Source organism: Echeneis naucrates, chromosome 1 (assembly GCF_900963305.1).
Source record: "Echeneis naucrates chromosome 1, fEcheNa1.1, whole genome shotgun sequence".
In the NCBI taxonomy this organism is placed as follows: Eukaryota; Metazoa; Chordata; class Actinopteri; order Carangiformes; family Echeneidae; genus Echeneis; species Echeneis naucrates.
In genome coordinates, this window is record NC_042511.1 from 23,108,227 (window position 1) to 23,129,068 (window position 20,842).

The 20,842-nt window shown below is 39.0% G+C and overlaps 2 protein-coding genes across 4 annotated transcripts; one reads left to right on the forward strand and one right to left on the reverse strand.

The window, feature by feature from the left end:
* The first annotated feature begins 335 nt into the window (after positions 1 to 335).
* Positions 336 to 13,102, forward strand: prmt9 (protein arginine methyltransferase 9). 3 transcript variants are annotated; one of them, XM_029501748.1, is made up of 15 exons: positions 336 to 499; positions 637 to 662; positions 1,301 to 1,500; positions 1,946 to 2,094; positions 2,202 to 2,438; positions 2,599 to 2,766; positions 2,889 to 2,991; positions 3,326 to 3,435; positions 3,543 to 3,735; positions 4,848 to 5,031; positions 6,418 to 6,462; positions 6,746 to 7,442; positions 7,561 to 7,714; positions 11,797 to 11,919; positions 12,296 to 13,102. In XM_029501748.1, the coding sequence occupies exons 3-15, from the start codon at positions 1,303 to 1,305 to the stop codon at positions 12,536 to 12,538; spliced, it is 2,604 nt and encodes an 867-aa protein (XP_029357608.1). In that variant the 5' UTR covers positions 336 to 499; positions 637 to 662; positions 1,301 to 1,302; the 3' UTR covers positions 12,539 to 13,102. The 3 variants fall into 3 exon arrangements, with proteins under 3 accessions (XP_029357608.1, XP_029357599.1, XP_029357618.1); XM_029501739.1 differs by having other exon boundaries at positions 641 to 662; XM_029501758.1 differs by lacking the exon at positions 6,418 to 6,462 and having other exon boundaries at positions 641 to 662.
* tmem184c (transmembrane protein 184C) lies at positions 12,986 to 18,249 on the reverse strand. Its single transcript, XM_029501772.1, has 10 exons — positions 17,636 to 18,249; positions 17,192 to 17,322; positions 17,068 to 17,104; positions 16,731 to 16,936; positions 15,789 to 15,863; positions 15,590 to 15,683; positions 15,377 to 15,489; positions 15,178 to 15,277; positions 14,915 to 15,086; positions 12,986 to 14,829 (listed from the first exon to the last, which is right to left on the reverse strand). The coding sequence occupies exons 1-10, from the start codon at positions 17,750 to 17,752 to the stop codon at positions 14,522 to 14,524; spliced, it is 1,353 nt and encodes a 450-aa protein (XP_029357632.1). The 5' UTR covers positions 17,753 to 18,249; the 3' UTR covers positions 12,986 to 14,521.
* Between the last annotated feature and the right edge of the window lie 2,593 nt (positions 18,250 to 20,842).

Below are 20,842 nucleotides of genomic sequence, written 5' to 3' on the forward strand. Positions count from 1 at the left end.
GTTTTGTTTTGTTGTTGTTGTTTTTTTTTTAACGATTGACGTGTGCTCTTTGTAGGAACTAACAGCTCCAGCAGACAGAATTAATAACAGAATTACAGAACAGAACAGAATTATGAAGGGAACAAATTTCAACAGGATGTAATAGTTTGTATCTTAGTATAGATTCCTGCCTGCAAGTAGTACCCGGAGGAAACCAACAGCGTCTCAGGGAATCGAACACAAAACACAAAAGTTATTATTCCCGATTAAGCAATGTTTCCACCAAAGCCCGAGCTTCATATGCGGAACTTTGCTTCCTGACACGTTTTTGCTCGGAGTCATTTGGCGCACGGACATGTTTGTGGCTGCGTGGTAGCTAGTGCAGGATTTGTAGCCGAAATGTGTTTTAGTGGCTAAATTAAACTACCTGCGGGTATAACACGAATATAAAAAAATATGTGGTCATATTGTTTTGACATGAAGCGAAGCTGAGCCGTCAGCTTTTCCCATGCTAGCTACTGTGAGTCTGACGACCTCATGAGGCAGATCCGTAACGTTAACATCTCTGTGTTTGCAACATTATCGACACTGTTCTCATGAGATGAGGTTAAATTAAAACAAATAATCTCCATTAATTATTTCTGACTTGCATCCCAGCCAGCCTGTGACTTTAACACCTCACAGTAAGTCTCCGTTAAACGAATGAAAATCACCCTTCCTGATGTTTTTATTCACTTGAAAACTAATATATGTTTATTGTGACCTTATAACAATAAGCGTGATAACAGTTTTACATTATATGATGTTTAGAAGCTAAATTTTAAGAATAAATAACTATGATACGTATTAAATTGAAAATCATCAAATAAGTTTGTTTGTAATTCGACGTTACAAAACAATACATAATTTACTGTTTGATAGTTCTGACTAAGTCAAAGTTTGGACCTATTGGCTTAAAATTGTGAGTCAGGTGCAAAGTTTTTCCTGATTATTTTCTCAAGCAATTAATTGTTGGCTCCATAAAACGTGACTTCTAGTGTCTTGTTTCTTTGTCCAACCGAAATTGAATTTACGATAATGGTATGACAGACAGAAACAGCAGTCACTTCTCATATTGGAGAAGCTGGAACTATTAAATGTTTTATATTTGTCCTTAAAAAGATGAATTAAAATCATCCCATTATCAAAAGTCTTCATTTTACAGATGTTTCTGCTAACTGCCTGTTGTCCTATTGAAATCTGCTTTAATTTCTATTCATGATATTGCCATCATCATTCACTACCCAATTTGTACATTTATCCATGTATTTGCTCTTGCAAGGGATGCCTAATGCCAGTGCGAGGCCAAAGCATAGTAGGAGGACCCGAAGGCGCCGCAGAGAAGACCCTGCCAGAAATGAGCTGGTCTCTAGTTCCCTAGAAAGTGCCCAGCAGTGTCTGTTCAACCAAGATTATGGAACTGCATTTGTGCACTACCTTCTGGTCCTTAACCTCGCACCTGTGTTTAAGGACTTTGCAAGGGTAATGACTGTTTACACTACTCCAGAAACCAGTCTGTGAACTGCCAAATATTTTGCACACATAACAAAATCACGCAATCATGGGCTGTGTGCAAAATCGACCCATGTTCACTCTGCAAATACACACACAGTCATGAGCTATCAACTTGCATTTTGGACACCATTTTGCATACTGACTAGCAAGTCTTGTCAGTCAGTCAGTGTAAATTTCTGTAAAAAGCAAATAATTACATTGTAGGAATGATTTCACAAAAAGGATGTGCTGTTTTTTTTTTTTTTTTTTTTTTTTTTTTTTTTTAAGGGTTCTATATTGTGTATACATTTCTACACTTGGACAACTAAATTAAACACAAGGGCAGAAAATGTGCTCTACAAAATAAGCGCTGATTTCATCACAAAAGTATATGGAAATCTTGAAACACAAGGTTGTCACATTTCTTTTTCAGGAGTCCTTCAGGTTCACTCTCTTTAAATGGGCAGAGGAGCTGGACTCAGTGGGCCGTATTCAGGACCTCTTTAGCTGTTACGAACAAGCACTAGAACTTTTCCCTGCTGATGAAGTCATCCTAAACAGCATGGGGGAACACCTCTTCAGGTATATATCAACATCGAAACCAAATGCTATTGTTGCACACATACATAACAGGCACGCACTCTTACAGAGAATAGTATAATGTGTTTGGTTCTCATTTTACAATCTAGGATGGGATTTAGAGATGAAGCTGCTGGTCATTTCCATAAAGCCTTGAAGCTGAGACCAGACTACCCAGAGGCCAGGGAGAACTTCTACCGTGTGGCCAACTGGCTGGTGGAGCGTTGGCATTTCCTAATGCTCAACGACCGTGGGAGGAACCAGAAATACCAGCAAGCCATTCAGAAGGCTGTTCAGAGCGGCTGCAACACTGTACTTGACATAGGTACTGGCACTGGGATCCTTGGGTGAGATTTGAATTTTTTTTTTTTTTTTTTGTGTGTGTTATGGTAAATTTCCAATTTGTAATTTCGGGCTTTTTTTCCCCAAATGGTTGCATACAAAGTTTATATCTGACTACAGCTAGAGTATGCAAATACTTGTGCTGATTTTGTGTTCTCTGTGAAGTATGTGTGCTAAGAAGGCAGGAGCTGCTGAGGTGTATGCCTGCGAGCTGTCAAAGACAATGTATGAACTGGCCTGTGAGGTAGTGACTGCTAATGGAATGGAAGGCAGCATCAAAATTCTCCATATGAAATCTCTGGAGATGGAAGTGCCAAAGGACATTCCACACAGGTACAATTTACACTTAAACCTTTAACACTGAGCCTGCAGGCACAATACCGTCATGAGTTTTGAAGACGCTAAGAGCTTAGAAGTTATTCTTTGACATGCTTCTGATGTTTTGATTTGCTTAGGGTGTCTTTGGTGGTAACAGAGACGGTAGATGCAGGATTGTTCGGAGAGGGAATCATAGAGAGTCTTGTTCATGCCTGGCACCACCTTCTGCTCCCTCCACAGGTAACTTCAATTATTAAGCAAAAGCACAGGACTGGGAACAGAACTTTATCCTTAAGTAGCAATGGTACTTTAAGATTAACATTAATTACTAGTGTGCAATTAAAATCTATTGCTGCTTGCTTTTAAATTTGTAAAATCAAATGATAAAATAAATTGCACAGAATGAAATCTTTTAGAGAAAAACCCCACAGATGTATGAATAATGATACAATAGCTGTGTCACAGTACAGGGTGTTTGTAGTCAATATGTCAATATAATGAATGAAAGTGAAATGTGTCTAGTTTTGTTTTAGTGGCTTAATGTGTAGTGTTAATAACCTCTCTTGGTCTAAAGAGAGGTGAGAATGAATTCAGCGAACAGTCTGCAACTGGACGGGTCATCCCTGCAGGAGCCACAGTGTTTGGTATGGCCGTTGAGTGCGTCGAGATCCGCCGGCATCACAGGTAGGCCTGACTGTATCCTGCAACTAGAAAGACTGCACTTCAGTTGTTTTGAAGCATCATTACAAGATGTTTAAATGCTATATTTAAATGGCTTTTTTCTTGTCCAGGCTGTGTGTGTCAGAGGTGGGTGGTCTGTCGATGGCCGCAACCGGGGAGCTCCGTAGTCCAGTGAGCTGCAGCTCTGAGCCAGATGACTCCATGGAGCCTTACACCACAGAGAGACTCAGCCGGCTGCCGGGAGGGTATAAACCTCTCACTGAGGCCTTCAAAGCCCTCAACATCGATTTTAATAACTTACAGGTTAGAAACATCTCTGACACCTGATGCCAATATCAGTAAATTCCACATTCAGAAATGATCACACAGACATTGAAATGTTTGCGTCTGCTCAACAAGCCGCTTCAGTCACTTCATACACTATTAATTTAATGTGTCATCCCGGAACCCATTTTTGCATCATCTTTATATCGGATCCAAATATTTAGTGTGCATTTGTTGCCTAGAGTGAAGCAGAAAAATCTAAATGAGAAAAATTATTTATTTACTTGACCATATGTCCATTGTCCCTCTGAGACTAACATACTGGCTAAACATGAGTGAGTGCTCATTATTTAGTCGTAACCCCTGCCGGGATTGCCGGTTTTATTGGCTGCCAGTACAGACCTAGCAAATTGGAAAGATTGCATTTGTACCTGTAGGATAATTTGTTGATACTTAAAGTTTGTTCTTACGTATGCAGTAAGGACTTGCAGGCAAACCTAAGCTGACGACAGAGCTGTGAAACAAACTCACTTTTGCAAAGGGAAAGAGAAAGAAGCCTTCCATGCAAACAAAACAAGATAACAAAACACAAGCCAGTTCTGCGTTCTGAGCAGGACTGACTAATGAGTACAAAATAAGCTTTTCCATATCAGAAGTTTTTTTGTTTCCCTGCAGTTATCCACTCACAGGGGTGAGATGTCAGAACAAAATACTATTAGTTTCATTGATGTCTTCAAGCAATAATTCAAGTTAGTTTTCCTTGTCAACCGGCAGATTGTTGTCTTTTCTTGCCACCAGTATTCACTTAAAAATGGCCCTTGGGTTACTTGTAAAGAGCTAGTTAGGGTGGGTTTAAAGTGTAGTAGATGGTATTGTTTTCGACTGTGTTGACATCCAGAGATATGTGTAAGTGTATCTGAACAATAACAAAGATGGTTATAGTTAATAACATGTTGGCTGGATTAAGCTGGACAGGAATATGAGGACTTGAGTGTCACATTGGGGTGTGAAAACTACAGGACTTGTCTCATACAAAACGTCTAGTTTTATACATGCACGTATTAAATCTGTTTTCCAGTATGCAAAACTTCACGTTAGGTTGTTTTTTGTTTTTTGTTTTTTTTTTTTTTCGTTTTGATGATGACCCGTAGGAGCTGGAGGGACTGAGCTCCAGGGAGGTTCAGCAGATCTGCCTGCCTATAATTCAGGAGGGGGAGCTGGATGCTTTGGCTGTGTGGTTCCAGCTCCACCTGGATGAGGAGAGCAGTCTGTCCACTGGTCCACAGGAGGACACCTGCTGGGAGCAGGCCATCTACCCTGTCCACACAGCTAAACGTAAGATACCAATAGAAACACAACAAACATGTTAATTTATGTGTATACAATTTTTATAAATGACTGATTTTTAATTCGGAGGTTTAATTTAAACAACATAATCAACCTCTGTCTCAAATTCTACTCAAAGCTTTTTTGGTTCAATTGGTTGTCTGCTTGCAATCTCTTCTCCTTTTGTCATGCATTTCCATGTTACATCAGATGAGGGCAGTGTACGTTATAGATTGGATTGTTTACACCTTTAATCTTTGAATAATACCATGAATACGAGGAGGATATGTTTTACTTGACAACTGTTTACTGTAATATGTAATAGCACATAAGGTTCTGGCTTTCTGCCACTATAGAATTTCAGTATATTTACTGGCTGCATAGAAGGGGTGTACGGCAGCTCATTAGCAATGATGATACTAGTTATTAATAAATAAGAATCAATAGTGATTACATTGGTCCAATTCACAAGCCATTTCCTATGGTTGGGTTGCTTATACAGCACAATGTCAGTGAAGACAAAGGACCTCTTGAACCTCACTGTTATGCAGATGAGACATTGGCTGCAGCTGTAGCTGCTTTTCTGTCCTGCCAGCAAGGGTGGTTGGTATATATGTACGTTGAATGTATCTCTCAACTCGACATGCTGCTGAACCAGAATTAAAGAAATATATTAAAGTAAAATTAATATTTGTTAAACGGTGTTTTTAAATTGCTTCTGTAGCATTGTATGTGCTTTTGCACATACAGTATAACTCAGCTTATCCAAGAAAAGCTTTGTACACTCCTGGCTTTGGTATCAGACCAAGGCCTCTGTGAACTTAATAGCCACTGACATAAGGTGACATGTTCCAGTTGGCATCACAGTACATCGTCTTTCAGACAGGATGCAGCAGCCTTTCACTGAACTGCTAATTGGCTCGGGCAGCGTCAAGGGAGCCGCCACCTTTCCCGGTGATCACCAACATCCGTTTCCCCTGTCGTGGTGACGTGTGTGCCGTGATCGCCTGTGACACTCTTTAGTGTTCATGAAATTCTTATAGGCAATAAATATGCATTTTTCCCAAATGCCTTTGACGAGCCAGTGACATGAAGACATGAACAGATGTTATTCCGGCTGGAATCCTTTCAGTGCCTCTCCCCCTCTCTCTTTGCCCAGTCCCCCTGAATCTCATTTCTCTTCAGGGTTTGCTCTCCCTGCCTCTCCTCTTTGCTTTCTGTATGTTGGTTTCTTTCTGTCCCTGTTCACTCTGTTTCTACAAGCATGTAAAATATGAGCAGTGGTATTTCTTTCATACCAGCTTAAAATTAGATTCAGCATTACATTATGAATATCAATTGCTATCATCTGTTTTTGTTTAAGTTATGTCTTTTTTCTTTTATTTTGTCTTGTAGAAACGCTACTTCCACATAGCTGGATATCATTTGAAGCTAGTGCTGGTAACATAATTCAGTATTGACACTAAAATATTGTGTATGTGATGATTTTATGATATTTTATATTCAGTAGTATGTATTAACAGGAACAGCTGATCACTTTCTGAGAATTACATGTTTATTTCAATTAGGAACTCCTTGCTTGAATAAGAAGTAAGCAAAAATGGCAACTCACATTTCACAATGTGAAATACATACTTGATGCCCTGGACACATTCAGTTTTTACTGCTTCAGTCTCATGTCCTACATAGCACCAATAAAATCAGTTTTCCCTTGTTGCTTTAGGTTTTGTGCTACAACCAGGAGACAAGTTGATCATTGAGATCTCCTGTCGGGATGCCTACCTGAGGCTCTGCAGCGTTGCCGTTCTGAGAGAAGGTCATGAAATCCGTCTGGACAGACATCCTGATGCACAGTCTTCTGGAAATGCCAGTAAAAATCCAAACCCAGAGGCTGAGCTCTGCAATGCACTGGCATGTCTTCAAACAGGCCAGAATCAAACCAAGGATTTCTGCATGCTGGAATGTTCAGAAATGGCGCTCCTAAACAATCTGGATTACCACCAGAGTTTTTGCAGCGCATTAGGAAAACTTGTCTCTAGGCTGAAAGTTAAATGTCAAAAACAAGAGCAAAGACCTGACCTCACTGACCCTGCCAGCTCCACAAACTGTACTGACCCGCTGTATGTGCTAGATGTCTCAGAGGGCTTTTCTCTGCTCTCCCTCATCGCTGCCAGTCAGGGTAATGTAAAAGCCTACAGCTCTGTGGAAAAGGACAAACAGCAGGAAGTGCTCAAGAGAATTGCTCGTTCCAATAACATCTCAGAACAGCATCTTGAGTTCTGGCTCAACCACATGGAGGATGAACAAGGGATGCTGAAGAGGCCATCTCAGGAGAAGTTGTGGAGTGCCATCATCCTGGACTGTGTAGAGACCTGTGGCCTGATACGACAGAAGCTGATGGAGAAAGCGTCACTGGCCAGGTAAGTGGAAGTGAAACCAGTCAAGGAAATTTTGGATAAAGTCTTAATTTTTAGCCATTTACTTTTAGATATTTGAGCGTAACATTTTTGCTTAAATTTATGAATGATATGAAACCAGGTGTCTGCTGGAGGAGGGAGGACACATTTTTCCAGAACGGATTGTGGTGCACGGTATGCTGGTGGAATCAGACATATTGCTGCTGGAGAGTGCTGTCCAGGGTCAGGAGCCTACATTGGGTTTCAATATTGCTCCCTTCATCAATCAATTCACTGTAAGTATACCAACCTGAGCTACCAGGTACCAGGTTTACTTACATGTGTTCTGTACGTTTAACAATCTTATGTCTCATTGTTTGGCTTTAGTGACAAATGGTTTTGACAGGGTTTGCTGCTCCAAGGCTACGGTTCTATTTATGCCTCAACACTATTGTCTGAGGCAAGAGAGGTCAAATCACATATTGTGCATGCTCATCTAATTTTACACAGTTGTGCTTTTGTGTTGGGCATCAGATGATGGTGTCACATCCTGCTGATCATGAAATGACGCTTGAACAGCAATAAGTGGTCAGTGGCAGGATAGCAGAAGATTTACACAATGTCATAATTTACATCACAAACTCTGACAGAAAATTGATTGGCCTATATATTAAGTGTTACAATTTCTGTTTTTCTAAAGCTGAGCTGCACTCAGACCAGTTGCAGCACAGTCATTGTCTAGTGGCTAAACAAGTATGTGATCAGGCAAACAGTGTTTCTGCTGACTTTTACTGCTACCTTTAGCTAACTCAATTTGCAGCTGAAGAAACCACGCTCTTTTGTGCAAATTCTGACCTGTTGATAAGTGATGAGTATCAAATTTGGTGTTGTAAGTTGCCCGAGACAAATTCCAGTTTGTGGCGAAATGGTTAGTCCACCAGAGATTTTTCACTGTATGTGAGAGCTGATTGATAATGAAAAATGCATTGTTGCTTCCATGGGGGCAGAAGTGGCCTCACTAGTCATGTCTATTATCATAACTTCATTATAATATGATTATTATGTAATATGGGACAATATTACATTGCCTTAAAGGATTAAATATAGTATATTTTGTAGATTCAAACTCTAACAAAATATTTAGTTTAGTGGTTATAATGGTTGTCATCTTATCTTTCTCTTATGTCTTATATATATTCTTCATCTCAAACAGCAATAAAATGAAAAACACTTACAATTTTTGTCCACTAGGGAGCGCTCACATTTATTTATTTTCCAAATGTATTAGGATCCTGGTCAAAAATGGTCTCTGGATCCAGACTGTAAATAGTGTGGATATGATTCATTCAGTCTGAACTAATTTTCATAAAAATGTATAATCTTAACATCAATACAAACACTTCTGATGTAATGTTGCTAATTAGATATCAATTAAATATTTAAATCATAAAATATCTGACAGTAAAAAGTTCTCTTGAATCATACCAAATACCAAAAGCCCAAAAGAAACCAAAAGAAATCACAGTGAAAAACATTTAAAGCACTTAAATTGTTGTGCTGAAACTTCTTCAGTCTTGATATCAGACTTTACGAACTCTTCCCCTTGTACATCTCAGGCCACTTCTATCTTGTATTCTGTCTCATCTTTCTGATGCAACCATCAATCTGGTGTTCCTGATGCAACCGGACAATATTGACACTTTTCACTTTGCTGTGTTTGTAAGCTTGCGTCATTCACATTCAGAGCTCACATATTAGGAGCAAATATATGCCTGGGGTGTTTGTTAAATATGATAAAAGTATAAGAGTAAATATCAAATAAATAGTTTCTTTGACAAAATAATAAAGCAGGCTGTTCATCCACTTCCGTTTTCAACTGTGGATTGGTTGTGTTTTGTTGAACGAGGCAATTCATGTGGAATACCAAGATCCAGGATTGTGTTTTCTGTGGTGCACTCTTCTTTGATGTGTGCTTCCCAGCTGCTTTAAAGAAGTTGCAAAATCCTTTTGAATTCTTTTCCTTTATTTGGTCTGGTAGTTATCCTCTTTTTTCTTTTTTTTCCTTCTTCTTCTTTTTTTCCCAGTATCATATTTGTGCTCTAATTTCACAGGTCCCTTGTGGGATGGTCGTTTGTTTTAACAGATGTTGTCTTTGAAGCCCTCAGTGGAGGGCACTTTCTAGCACAACTGTCACACAAGGCACAACACACAGCTTGGCCCAAGACATTCCTACCTGAATCCATCAGTACACATTACATCAAGCACATCAAACAGCCAGCTCTGAGGTCTGCACAACTGTGACAGGGAGGAGGAAAGATTCTTTTGTTCTGCCACGAAGGAAACAGTGACACTTTCTGTGCCGCCACTTTGGTTTCTCCCTGAGCTTTTAAGTCTGACACCCTGCAGCCACGTTCTGTTTGTCAAGTTGGAAAGAGTCTGAAAATTTGTTTCTGAGAATCAATCAGTGAATGAGAAAATATCAACTGACACCCACATATTACCAGCAGTACTTGTAATACACTAAAGTTTATACATACTTAAGACACACATATATATCTCTATATCTATATCTATATCTATATATATATATATATATACAGTTGTGTTCAAAATAATAGCAGTCTGTTTAAAAAATTGAGTAAAGCCCAAAATCCTTATAATGGTTTTAATTTCCATGCATTGGGGACACTGCACATTATATTCTAAATCAAAACATGAAGAAAAAAGCAGAAATTCTTTACTCACTTTACAGAAAATTAAGAAAAATGAACATTGGGCTGTTCAAAAAAATAGCAGTGTCTGCATTTTACTTTACAAACTCAAATATTTACTGTATAAACTGAAAAATATCCAGGATTCAGCATTCCTATGAATCACTAAAGTAATATTTAGTTGTATAGCCACTGTTTCTGAGAACCGCTTTACATCTGTGTTGCATGGAGTCGACCAACTTCTGGCATCTGTGAACAGGTATTCCAGCCCAGGATGATTTGACAACGTTCCATAATTCCTCTGCATTTCTTGGTTTTGCCTCAGAAACAGCATTTTTAATGTCACCCCACAAGTTTTCTATCGGATTAAGGTCCGGGGATTGGGCTGGCCACTCCATGACTTTAATTTTGTTGGTCTGGAACCAAGAAGCTGCTCGCTTACTGGTGTGTTTGGGGTCGTTGTCTTGTTGAAACACCCATTTCAAGGGCATTTCCTCTTCAGCATAAGGCAACATGACCTCTTCAAGTATTTTGATGTATCCAAACTGATCCATGATCCCTGGTATGCGATAAATAGGCCCGACACCATAGTAAGAGAAACATCCCCATATCATGATGCTTGCACCACCATGCTTCACTGTCTTCAGAGTGTACTGTGGCTTGAATTCAGTGTTTGGGGGTCGTCTGACAAACTGTCTGCGGCCCTTAGACCCAAAGAGAACAATCTTACTCTCATCCGTCCACAAAATGTTTCTCCATTTCTCTTTTGGCCAGCCAATGTGTTCTTTGGCAAATTGTATCCTCTTCAGCACATGTCTTTTTTTTAACAGTGGGACTTTGCGGGGGCTTCTTGCTGATAGATTAGCTTCACACAGGCGTCTTCTAATTGTCACAGTACTCACAGGTAACTTCAGACTGTCTTTGATCATCCTGGAGCTGATCATTGGCTGAGTTTTCACCATTCTGGCTATTCTTCGATCCATTCGAATGGTAGTCTTCCGTTTTCTTCCACGTCTCTCTGGTTTTGCTTTCCATTTTAAAGCATTGGAGATCATTTTAGCTGAGCAGCCCATCATTTTCTGCACTTCTTTGTATGTTTTCCCTTCATTAATCAACATTTTAATCAAAGTACGTTTTTCTTCTGAACAATGTCTGGAACGACCCATTTTTCTCAGGTTTCCAGAGAGAAATGCATGAGCAACATGTGCTGGCTTCATCCTTAAATAAGGGCCACCTGATTGACACCTGTTTTTTCACAGATTGAATGACTTCACTAATTGAACTCCACACTGCTATTTTTTTGAACACGCAACTTCAATTCATTATTCAATTACACAGACTGAGGAGCATACATATCATGAATGTTGGCTCTGTTGGTTTTCTATGACCCTACTACAGCAACTGGTAAATTATTTGCCATGCAGTAATATAATTTCTACCAAAAACAGGTTATTCATGTTGGACTGCTATTATTTTGAACACAACTGTATATATATATATTTGTCCAAATCTTTACTATGGGCAAAAATGAAATTTTCTTTTTTTCTCTTCTTCTTCTTTTTTTCCCTTATAAGACTATAAATAAGTAGTTTCATTCAATTTTTCATAACAGTTTTAATAACCTCAGTAGGGAGTCTAACATTGTGTTCATCTCTTGTGTATTAAAGGTACCAGTTCATGTGTTTTTGGACTTCTCCACATTGGAGTGTAGACATCTCAGCGAGCCTGTGGAGCTCTTTGTTCTTGATCTAATGGATGCCAACACAAACTACACCAACAGAGAAGTCAAGGTAAGGTAAAGAATGGACCAGTGAGTGCTGCCAACATGAATTGACTCTGCTTCTATATTTAAAAAATCTCTGAGCTACCTTCTGTACAAAGAAACTTGAAATGAGTCAAAACTCAGTGTTTGCAGTCCTGTATGAATTCAGCCAAAAACTCAGTATTTGAATTTTTTCAAATAAAAACTTTGTCTGTAGCAGTCAGTGTTTGGATTTTAAAAATGTTTGTAGTTTATAAAGAAATGTTAAAAGGTTTGTGTTTGGATCATAAGTTTTTAAACCAGCAAAGGCAAAATATGATGGATGATTACAAAATAAGGGACAGAGTATTTTTATATTAGAAGCTGATTTACCTTCCTTTGTTATGATCTGATGTCTGTTTCAGGTTCAGGCTACATCTGCAGGCAGAATAACTGCAGTTCCCTTCTGGTACCACATCTACCTGGATCAGGAGATCAGCGTCAGCACCCTCAGTCAGAACTCTCACTGGAAACAGGCAGCTGCCGTGCTGCAGCAGCCTCTAGAGGTCAGAGTTGGAGACTGGGTCCATCTCGCAGTGAGGCTTCACAAGAGCACCATCTCCATATCAGCCCATGTTGACTCTTCCCCCGTCCAAATGATGCAGTAACTCTTGTACCCAAGCTTTGCAAGAATATATTTAAAGTTAAAATTATATTATTGTCATATACGTTGTAGGGTATTTCTTAATACTGCAAAGGAATTTCCCCTCTCACTGTTAAAAATGTCATACTAGTCTTGAAATTCCAAACATACAGGGCTTCTGTTTGGAGATGAAGGTGAAAAAAGCATGAACCAACCTACTACGACAAAGTAGGTTTGTCGCAATCATGATAATTCTACCACTTAATGTCCATGTTTTTATTTGTACAACTTGCTGTATAGTCAGATGACCTTTATAATTTGTACTTATGTTTGTAAGTATGAAATGTAAATATTATAGGTGTCCTTTGATTGTGGGTGCAGTTGGTTTTGGTAAAGAAGTTTGTGGGTGTCAATAAAAATATGTCATCATACATTCCTCTAATAAACAAAAGAAAGAAGAAATCTGCAAAAATGTAGTTTATTTGATTTATTGAAGAGTCTGTCAGAGATGGATTTAAATAAAAATTTGAAGGATACATCAGCTCTGAGGAAATTCTGTCAGTTTCCTGTAATAAAATAAAATAAGGCAATGCAACATGTTTGGGCCCCACATGATTTCATCATTTATGTATTCACTGACACAAACCTATTATCCCACACTGCACATTAAACATGTTAATATCCCTGCACAAATCCATGTGATTCACAATGACAAGATCAGAAAACCTATGAGAAAAGAAATGTCTTAGGTGAAATGATTTCATTTTAAAAGGATGGAAAACACCATCAGTACTTGGACAATGTTTATCCCATCTGCTCAAACCCTTAGGAAATACGACGAGATGGTGGTGACCATCAATTAGGACACATTTTCAGCAGGTATTCTACTTATCACAGATTCATTTAGCCTTTTTTTTTTTTTACCCTTTCCCCAAAGAATACATATTTTCTGTTGATAAGGTCCCATCTAATGTGCTTGTCTCCTGAAATCACTATAAAGTAAGATACAAAAAAATGAAACTTCCTGAAGTATAATTGCTAAAATGACGTAGACTAGTTCCATGGCAGACAGAACAAGGCATCTGAGAAGAATACTGAATGCCTGTCTATGAACACTACAGACTCAGTTATATGCAGTAATGACTTATTAGGGCCTTAGTAGAATCTGCTGATTGTACAGTTTCAGACTGAATTGTGCAGCTTTTTTTAAGTACTTGAACAATATTAATACTATTTGCTTAAACCCATGGGAAATACAATGAGATGATGGTGACTGTCAATTAGGACACATTTTCAGCAGGTATTCTACTCATCACAGATTCACTTATCCACTTAGAAACTTTTGTCTTGACCGCACATCATTTTGCTTTTTCCTTCCCTAAAGAATACATATTTTCTCCTGATTAGGTCCAGTCTAATGTGCTTGTCTCCTGAAATTACTAGAAAGTAAAATACAATGTGAAGATACTATTTGTATTTTAAAAGTTGCATATATCTTTTTATCATGTCACATTTCAGATTGTGATGATGACTGACACACAATTGTGTAATAATTTCCTAAGCATACATCTTAATGCTTCCCTCAGACAATGACAAGGCTTCACATAGAGTCGTCATCATGAAAACTAGGGCTTCTTTGAAGAACGGTGTGCTCTTTGGGACGCCTGTTAAAACTGACCGTTCAAACCACAAACCCTTCTAACACAACGGACGACCTACATCATTCCCTACAACAAAGTAGCTGTATAAAATGCTTGTTATCCACATATCATTTAGTAGCCATAATTTCACTGAATTTCTTGGAGCTGTGATTGGCAGAGGTTCATCTTTTTTGTCTTTGTCAGTAAATGTCTACAATTACTTGGTGCATGTGCCCTTTTTCGGCAACAGTTTGGATTATTGTTGCGTCAGTAAAATAATGTTTGGGCGGGAAATGGCAAGGCTGTAATTGGGTCCTGCCCAACTTGGTCTGGTAAAGTTTATTGGTGATATCAGCCTTGGTGAAAGGCTAGGCAATCACAATGAGATCTGCCTCTGTTGGTTCTTTGGTTTGGTTGGTCCTTTCCTCTTGGGTTTCTTCAGGTCTGGCCTCGTAACCTTCATCCCATGGAGCTGCGCTGAACCCAGCAGGAGCTGATAAAGAATGTGGTGCGAGGGTTCTCCCCAGACCCTGGTATTGGCCATTGGGTGAAACTGGATTTGATGCTGCCTCTGTAATGGCATCTTGGGAGCCCGATGAGAGTAAGCCAGAACGCTCGCCATCATTCTGTGCCTCACCAAAGTAAGACTTCCTTGGACGACCCATTACTGTTCTTCCTGTAATTGAGAACAAAGAGCGTCTTTATAATCTATTTAGCACTGGGAAAGTGTGGGAGTCCACTAGTAACCAGGAGGCACTTACCAACATTACGGACTTGCTCGGAAATGTCTGCTCTGACATCAGAGATGTCCCACATTGCCATGAAAGAGTCAAAACACGAGCCCTCCTCAGCCTCCTGGATGTAAGGCTTGTAGGTGAAGCTGAAGTGATGGGCGATGGCTGCCAGAAACATCTCCACACATATGATGAAATCCTAAAAGAAGCAATTCAGTTTGATGGGGTAAAAAAAAGTAATTTACTTAGGTGCATTTCATAAGTGAATTGCAAAGAGAGCATCAGCTGACCTGTAAGCCGGTAGCAACCGCCTCCACGCTTTGCCAGTCCCACGTACGTTTCTCTGAGATAATTCCTACTTTCACCAGTAGCGCGATGAACACAGCCTGCCTGAGAAAGTCATTAAAAAAAAAAAAAAAAAAAAAAAACTTTACAGCCTGATGAATACAAAGAAGATATATGAAAGAAAGATGAGTTTGCAAGACTTACCAAAAGGACACAAACACCACCATTTTTACACACAGGAATTTGCCCACTGGTTTGATTGGACTCAGCTCCTCTCTCAGGGCCCGGTAGAAAAGCACCAGGCAATACATGGCAAACTAAAGAAAGAGAAATATTGCTCAAAATTGGCTGCTGCTGCTTGTAACACTGTGTGACAAATTATATTGAGGCCATTAGAAAAGAAAATGACATAGTTACCAGCTGTGACATATTGTTGAAGATGACCAGGTACGTCCATGCATTCGTTGAACTGAAATTTCCTTCATCATACACATGACACAGCTGACAGATTCTAGGAGCAACAAACAGTCACAACATCCACTGAAAAAATAGCGAGCAAAACAAAAAACACTTTGTCTCAAAGCCTAAAATCAGTAGAAGATTAAGCCTTACTTACAAGGCAATTACTGTTGTGACGGGTCTTACAACTGTGTACTGCAACACTCCCAGTTTACATCTGAGCAATAAAACCCTGCAGAGGAAATAGAGAAACATTGATTCAACAAAATCAAATATGTCTTCAGTAAAGATCTAGTGAATTCACAATCATGCATTTTGTGGTGGTAAGTATATGGTGAGCATGTCTTTGAGAGTGGAGACAACATAATTTTTCCCTAAAAGTACTCACTCGTGGTCTACGATATCTGACAAAATACAATGATAAAGTCAGTGGTTAAACAATTTAACAGGGCTTTATTATAAAAAACTAATTTACTTAATGAGACTAACACCATTGCCAACCATTAGGGGAAATGTCAATGAGTTCTCCTTCAGGAGAAACCTCTGGGCAAAAATTAACCACACACAGTGACTGATGTTGTCTGACTGGGGCTAATTTGAAGCTTGTGACTCATTGATTTGTTTGCTTCAGATAAAAAACACTTCCATTTCAGCACCTTGAAACTCAACTGAACTACTGCATGAACATAAAAGGAGCATGTTGTCTCTTATCTGAGCGTCACTTTAACTTTTTCTTTAAAATTTAACGCTGAAATCAATGTAAAAATCACTTAAACAAAAACACTGATAATAAAACTGACAAATCTACAGTACTGTTGGAAAATCAGTTAGATATAGAGTTGTGAGCAAACCAAAGAGATAGGAAGGAAACGTGACTGGGGCCAGTAGGGCCGACATGTTTGGGTTAAATTGCGGAGGAGAAATAATATTCATTTTATTGCACATTGATCAGTCATGGTTTTAGTTTGTAGGTTGCCCAATGTTAAGGTCAGCCTTTTAGAAAATTTTGGGAAATAGCAAATACAGCATAAAAGTAGTTCACTTGGATTTTATGGATACATGTTGTCAAAACCTCTGTATTATTCTAAAGGGAACTTACTCTCCCATTGGCCATGGCGGGCAGCAGCAGAGGGGAGGCAGGTGTTTCTGTTGCTCCTGAACCTCCAGCATTAACACCAGGCTAGGGTACTGATTTTCCAGATAGTTTAGCAGGAAGGTCATGAAGTTGTAGATCACATAGGCCTCATAGCACTCTCTGCATGTGTCCACATAAATTGCTATGCCGGGGTATTTTAGTGCAATCCACTGAGAAATGAAAGACACAATATATATATATATATATACACACATATATATCATTCAGGGTTGTTACTTAATGTAATGTCTTAAGGGAATTGTAACATAGCAATAAAAACTTCTACTTCACTTCTACTTACACTATCCAAACTGTAGATTGGGACCATCCATAATATTCTAAAAACAAATAAAAAATAGCTAAAGCATTTAGAAAAACAGTTTCAGACAAATGATCATGGGTGACATGACTGTTGACATCTTTACCTGATGATAGGTTTCTGTAGCTCTGGTTGAGTGTAATGCACCAAATGCTGGAGAATACCCCATAATGATATAGGAATGGTCATGAAGACAAATATCCCAGCGATAAACCATGCTTTATTATGCGTGCCAACCTGTCATTAAATGGAAAGAAACAGTCAACGCATTAATGGAAGACTTCAATCACCATTTTGGCTCATGTCTGTGTCTAATATAGTCAGTGTTGGCAGCAATATTCAGAGCCTTTAGTCAAGTTAATAACACAATAAAAAGCTGCTTTCCCCCTTGAAATACAGAAGAGTATTGGGATAAATTAGCATAAAAATGACTTATAACAAGGTTAGTCAAGGAAATGTCTGTATGTAAGGGCACCACTCCTGATCACTTCCAGGTCACTTGTTAAATGAACAGAGCTCCCAGAAATCAAATTCAACTGCAGGAACTGACCTCTGACTTCTGCAGTTCCCAGATGCAGAGGGGCAGGACGACTAAGAGCAACAAAATGTACAGCACAACGACCAGCGGCCGGATCCATCTTCTCCAGTTCCCACAGGAGCAAGGCATCTTGGCATGGAGACGCTGACAGGCCTCGGATGACGGCCGGCGGCTCAGCGACGAAACTGCTTATCAACCCGGCCAGAAAGCGGCGCTGACGCTCGACACATTTAAGCTCAGTGTCGCCTTGTTCCACTTTAAACGACTGACTGTGAGCTCACACAGGACCTGACCACTCCACTCATGTCTCTTTCACTAATGTTAGGTTTCATTCACGAGGAAGTTTGCTGTAGATAATTAACAGCTCCTGTGACTCGGTTTTTTTTTCTTGACCAAGCTAGGTTGCTACTGTTAGCTTATCAGCTGTTTTACAATGTAAACAAACAACGGTCATGATTCATGTCGCCTAAAGCTTTGAGATATTTTCACCATACATCACTGTGAAACAAATATATACTCAAAATCACCAATCGACCTCACAGATCCATGTTTGCTCGTTCGTATTTACGGAGCGATTTGCGTTTGGAAGTAAAAGTTTCCCAAAAAGTAACTGCAGTTGGGCTTGTTTTTCCTGTTACCGACGAGATAATCCCGCCCACTGCACATCTTGATTGGTGGTAGGGAGACAATCAACCAATAGCCGAAGAGTAATTGCGTAAGCCGTCATTTGACGTCATGTGCATATAGTTCGGTTGCCCTGCACCCTCATCCATCGGCCACAACCGTGTTGTTACCACCAGATGGCAATGTAAATGAACAATAACCAGGAAACCGGGCTTGAGATTTGCTGTGTGCCAGTTGTTTTAAAACAGCAGGCCCCTGTTTTATTTCCTGCAGTGTGTTCAGAAAAGGAGTAAGTTCAGGTGTACTGAAAAAGACCAATAACGGCTGCAGTCCTGGTGACTCACTGGGTAGTTTTCTATTAGAATTAGTTATACCTGTGCGATGAAAACTGGAATAAGGTCAGTTTTTGGTTTACAAGCAAATGTTTTTATTCACCTTTCCATTTACTGACGAACTAATCAACGAATCTGTTTCAAATTTGGCTTGAGGGGGGAAAAAAAAATCTATTTGAAAAAGATGTTTCACATCGAATTGAGCTTATGTTAAAATAATACAGACTTGTACTGAAACATTGCAACTCTGTGTGGAACATTTAAGTTTGATTTTTACATTTTTTAAATTCATTCATTTTATTGCTTATTTAATTTAACAGGTTAGATGTATTTAGGCCAACAGAGAGCTTTGTCCACCTTTAGCATGAACGCTGGAGGTATTTGTATATTTCTTTGCAGTTTTATTAGTTCAAGTATATACTTTTTGTGACTGGGCCTGTACATTGTTAGTTGCATGTACAGTGTGTCAATCAGTTGTCAGCATTTTTACAGCATTGTATCTGTACGAAACTGACAACTTTGAAACTTACAAACATTTGAACACTAATAAATATTCATTCAACAATTCAATTAGTGTAAGACCCTTCTAATCCTAAATCTTGTGTATCACATGTGATGTATGGCACACACACAGACACACACAAGGAGGTTTTAAATATGACGTCAAAGTAACCATGATACTATGACAATGAACATTTGTTTTGAGTAGATATTTATCTTTATCTCAATTTTCACAGTTTTCTGATTTCTGCTATATATTTTGGCAAGTGTACATTAATGGTGTCATTGAAAAAGTACTGTCTGTAGTGTGCGTGCGCGTACACGCATTAGTGTGTGTCTGCATGTGCAGTGTAAGTGTAGTTGTCTCACTCGTCCTTTGCGTCTACTGCCCCACAGTCACAGAAATCACTGGTTGTAGCAGGACAGCTTGTTCATGAATTTTAATCGATCTTTTTGGCTTTAATGAATTAGGAATAGTCTTTGCCACAAGTTGTGCAAGCTCGGAGGGATTGCCTTGCAAAGTGGCGTACAGGGTGCAGCCGTGTAAAGGCAGGGAAGATAAACATATGCTGTGTTTGATCAGATCCAAAATATATCTCAGAATAAAGGGCACATCTCACTAAATTACAGCCAATACTTTAGATTGAAGGAGTTTGAGTACTATTAGCCTTGCAGGTACCAGACGTAGCCAGGATAAGTGGGATGGATAGATCTGAGGAATAATAATAATCAATGCACAACAAGAGGAGACATACTGTCTGATTCCTGGGAGATAATGTATCAGCCAAAGTGCACCTCCTTTGAGTGAGGAATACACAAGCCTGCAATTGTTCAACAATGACTTATTAATCTTAATACGTCTGCCATAGGCCTTTTTGTCAGGAAATGTTCAGACTCACTGAGGGTGTTCACTTCAGTTCATCTGTTCCTGAACAACAACACAACTGAATTAGGAAGAAGTTTAAGAAGCACTTCAAATTTGGAACAAATTACTTTGCTTTATGCAAAGAAACCTTAAGGGTTTTAATTGGCAGTATTTCAAAAAAAAAATTTTACGATAAAGAAATGCCACAAAAACAGTGAGCCATGCTGTTTCACCGGGTGACAAGTTTCTTCAATGTGACACCTCTGACAATCCCTGTCAAAAAATGTATTCCACTTTTTTCATGAATTTGTTGTAAATGTATAGTTAGTTTGTTATTCAACACACCTGGGTGTCATCTCCAGTTTGTAAGAATATATTTTCATCTAAGTAAGCATATAGGCTACTTGTACATAGACACATATAAACACACACACAGACACACACACACACACACACACACACACACACATTTATATACCGCGTGAATATAACATACTATACAATCATCTTTACATATCAGTGTATCTGTGCCACAATTCAAAAGCCAAATTACAATAAAGCACTAAACAGAAATAGCGGAGGCCTCAAAATTTGATTTTCTAAAAGACCACCTTTAAATAAAATGTAGTCCTTTATCTCGTAAGTTATTGCAGTACTGTGCTTCAGTGCTGCAATTTCTTAAACAGAGTTTAAATGAAGTTCCTGGGGAACTAAATGGAGGCCCAGCCACTGGGGCGATGGGTCATGGAATGAAAATATTTAAGAAACCAACGCTGCTTTTTGACAGTTCAGAGAAAAAGGTATGTTTATCCCAGAATTTTTCTTCCAATTAAACCCATTTACCTTGCAATATGATGTTTAACAAAAAAGAAAACTTGAATCAGTAATTGGTTATTG

What these genes read in the sequence shown, in the direction of transcription:
- prmt9 (XM_029501739.1), top strand. An exon ending in CCAAAGGACATTCCACACAG is followed by an intron (nt 2,767 to 2,888) that starts GTACAATTTACA and finishes TGATTTGCTTAG; the next exon opens with GGTGTCTTTGGTGGTAACAG. An exon ending in ACCTTCTGCTCCCTCCACAG is followed by an intron (nt 2,992 to 3,325) that starts GTAACTTCAATT and finishes CTTGGTCTAAAG; the next exon opens with AGAGGTGAGAATGAATTCAG.
- tmem184c (XM_029501772.1), bottom strand. Translation starts at nt 17,752, where the DNA reads ATGCCTTGCTCCTGTGGGAACTGGAGAAGATGGATCCGGCCGCTGGTC. An exon ending in CTACAGAAACCTATCATCAG is followed by an intron (nt 17,105 to 17,191) that starts GTAAAGATGTCA and finishes ATTTGTTTTTAG; the next exon opens with AATATTATGGATGGTCCCAA. An exon ending in GTGGTGTTTGTGTCCTTTTG is followed by an intron (nt 15,278 to 15,376) that starts GTAAGTCTTGCA and finishes TGACTTTCTCAG; the next exon opens with GCAGGCTGTGTTCATCGCGC.